A 3415-nucleotide genomic window follows, 5' to 3' on the forward strand; every position below is an offset into this window, starting at 1 on the left:
AAGTCTTTGGGGAACACTTGCACGACTTGCACGCTATCCTGAATGGGAGTGGCGAGATGCAGGAGCAGGTGGACGGCGTTACCGTGGCTGTGATGCGCCCTGTGGACCCCTCGGAGTTGGCGGAGCTCATGGCGCGGGTACCCAAGGAGTGGCAGCCGGTGTTGCAAGAGTCGGCAGGGTGGAAGACTGCGCACTGGAACGACGGCGGGGGCCTGGAGGTCACACCGGCGAAGCCCACACGCGAGACGAAGAGCCGCCTGTGCAAGACCGCGTGCGTTCTGGGGGTAGGGGCGGCCGTCGGCTTCTTTGCGAACTATCTGTTGCGGTCCGGCGGGTCGGCGCAGCCGTGGGTGGCGAAAGAAGACTTCGAGATGCCGAACACGTACGCCAAGTTGACGAACAACCAGGGAGCGATCATCTTCGAGGCCGGAGGCCCCGTGCCGGAGGCGCCCTGTGGCAGCGGTACCCTGCACTGCGACTCGGGATGCAGCAACGCTGGCGGCGGCGGCTGGCCCATCTCCTTCGGCAGCCCCTGGCCCGTCTCCTTCAATCTAGCCTGGAATATCACTCACCAGTTGACACCCAAAAAGTGCCAGGTGCTGTGCCACACACCGCAAGAAACGCAGAACTCTCTCCACAGCCGACTCCTCGCACGCTTTCCCGTCCAAGCGGCTGGGACGCCCATGTCGTCCCAGAACCAGCTCCGACAACTCTATGCAGGACGCAGTTTTAACTGCAAAGGCTGGAGCGCCTCCGCTCGAGACATCGGCACACTCCGCCAGTGCATTTGCGACGTAGCCAGCGTCACCTGCGAGGTGACGGCCAAGAGCAAAAAGGCAATGCACGAGGTCACATTCACCGACTTGGAAGCTCCCCTGGCGAGGGTGGCCAACATCTTCAGCGACTACCCTAAAGAAGTCTACGACGTCAAAAACTGCGGTTACGAATGCTGGAGTTTAGCGCCGGACACGAAACGGACCGTGCGCGCAAACAGAGTCGCAGAAGCCGCCCGCCGAGCCACCCAAAACAGTAACAGTCCCTCAACCAGCAAGCATACCAAACAGCAGAGTGCCAAGGACCTTACCCGTGACGATGTCAGCTGGTATATGGGTACTCGCTTTGGTTAAAGTCGTCACCGAAAAGGGGCGTACTCGAAGACCACCGGCTGGCTATACCACTAACGGAATGGGCTAACATTCAAACACCGTTTGAGACCGGCCTTAACATTACCAAAGTAGCACACTATCGCCACACACTTAACCAAGTCAGTGACAGTAACCAACAAAAAGTGAGGGACCAGGAATCTTGAAGTTCTACTGACCGGCATAGGTTCTGTTGCCACCTGGTTATGTTAATTGAGTCGTCAGGGTTTTTGTAAGTCTCGCTCGCCGGGCAAGGGTTTTTATTTGTAAAGGACCGTAACATGCGAGACGACCAGTTCGACACAACACTCACTAACGTTTCGGTATCTGCGACGACCTAGGATACGGTGGTTCGAGTCCCGCTCCTGCCAAAAACTCCCGAGCGTGCCCCGACTCTCCCTGCCCGTGCAAGATTTGAGTTCCAGTCTCCAGTGCCATTTTTAGTTCCCTGCCTGCCGCGTCCTAGTTCGGACCAGAGGTGCAAAACGGAACACAGAAAGCAACTCCAGCTCTCTCCGGGACCTGTTCTTTATTACAGCCCCCAATTTGAGAGAGTGAGTGAACCGTCAGGGTGTGCCCGTCGGTCGCCATCGGTAGAGCTGTACATTATTTTTGTATGGTGTGAACTCACTACATCTTGGCACCCCGTTCAGCCCTCGGGTCACAACAAGTTCAGTTGGCGACAGCTACTGGACCTGGAGGGCTGTCCGGCGGGTCCAGACAACGACTACGGATGCCAAGCTCACGCGCGGGGATCGAGACTCGTCGGATGCTTAGAGGAACGGGTCGGGAGGCGAAGGTCAGCTGGGGGCTTGGGCGAAGCCACAGGCACTAGGTGGCGCGTGGTCCCCCCCAGCGTTCTGACCGAAGCGCCTAGTGTGTCCTCGGTTGTACAGCAAGGTTGGGAAGGACCTCGGAGGCGGAGATCGGGCCAGATCTCGTCCGAAGAGGCCTGAGGGGATACGGGCGGAGCGAGCGGACTAGTGAGCGGAGTTCCGGACTGGTTGCCCCGAGGCGAGTCCTTTGGGCGGTGTGGCGCTCCGGTCTTGCTCCCGTCGAGGTGTGCCCGGGTCTATCGTGAGAGTGTGGTGTCGGGCCGAGAGTAAGGTGCTACGGACGGATCAAGGGCTCTCGAGTGGGAGAATGACTATATTGTCAATGTGCCTAGTGCGCGGGGAGCGGATGTTCACGTTGTTGAACCGCGATGTCGGTGGGTGAGGGAGCCACGAGGGTAGTGGGCCAAGAGACGGTACCGACAGAGTAAGTCGGTGGCTGATTGCAGAGGGTGTAATTGACTGGGTGTTGAAGCGGCAGGCGCAGGGCCGTAGACGTTGGCGAGAGAGCCTTGCGAGCTTTGAGTACGTGAAGGAAGTAAGCCCCAGCCCCAGCTGTGGAGTGGACACTCTCGCGGTACTTGTCGTGGTTGGGAATATCGAGTACGTTGGGATTCGGGACTGATCTGGGCGCCGCCCCTAGGCTGTATGGAGCTGCGCGTAACACTTCAGTGAGCTGCGATGCCGTGGCAGGCAGACGAGGGGCGCAGACGAGGGGCGCGGATCACGGGAGCGGTAGGTAGAAACGGGAGCGGTAGGTAGAAGCCAGCGACCCGACAGGTGCATCCACTAGTTCGAACGTGGCCCTGAAGTTCTGGGCTGAAATGGACAGGATGCTCTGGCCACGTCAAGTGTGTCCCGTCTGGCTCCGTCTGGTTGTATATGGGGTTGTCCATGACTGGTTGGGAAGTACCGCTACTGCCGTTGTCCCTGAATCTGGCGTCACTGTCAGGTAGTTGGTTGGTTTACATCGGGGGAGTGAATTGAGGGCCCTCGCTTCGCTTAAACCTCCTGGTGTAAAGAAAACGGAACGTTGAGCCAGACTGGTTGCATCTTTCACCTCGACCTGGGTGCCGTACGGGGAGAAACCATTTGGGCACGAACCACCTTCGCGTCTCCGGTCCGGGGCGATGCCTGGGTCGGCGAACGAGGTCTCCTGGCTGCAGGCCGGTCGGTCTTCCTAGCAGTGGGTTTCTGAGGAGGGACTCCACCGTACGCTCTCGGAGCATTTATTGTTGCACTCTTTTAAAAGCCTCACAGCTCGTGCACGTCCCCTACTCTGCGGTCTTCCTCACGCACCAGTTCAGGACCGCCTGCCGAGGGGCTCATGGGTCCTCTCGCTTCTATCCTTTTGCCTGTCAGCTCGTCTTCACCCGTGCCGCTCTCCCTCTTGACCCGCACAACCTGGGTCCATACTCTATTCCAACACAGTGATTCGCG

The 3415-nt window shown here is 58.9% G+C and overlaps 1 protein-coding gene across 1 annotated transcript; it reads left to right on the top strand.

The window, feature by feature from the left end:
• Positions 1–56: 56 nt before the first annotated feature.
• Positions 57–1127, top strand: GNI_191390 (hypothetical protein; the record flags this gene model as incomplete). The annotated part of the gene is made up of 1 exon (XM_011135371.1): positions 57–1127. The coding sequence occupies one exon, from the start codon at positions 57–59 to the stop codon at positions 1125–1127; it is 1071 nt and encodes a 356-aa protein (XP_011133673.1).
• Positions 1128–3415: the final 2288 nt, after the last annotated feature.

Source organism: Gregarina niphandrodes, assembly GCF_000223845.1.
Source record: "Gregarina niphandrodes unplaced genomic scaffold scaffold00084, whole genome shotgun sequence".
Taxonomy (NCBI): Eukaryota; Apicomplexa; class Conoidasida; order Eugregarinorida; family Gregarinidae; genus Gregarina; species Gregarina niphandrodes.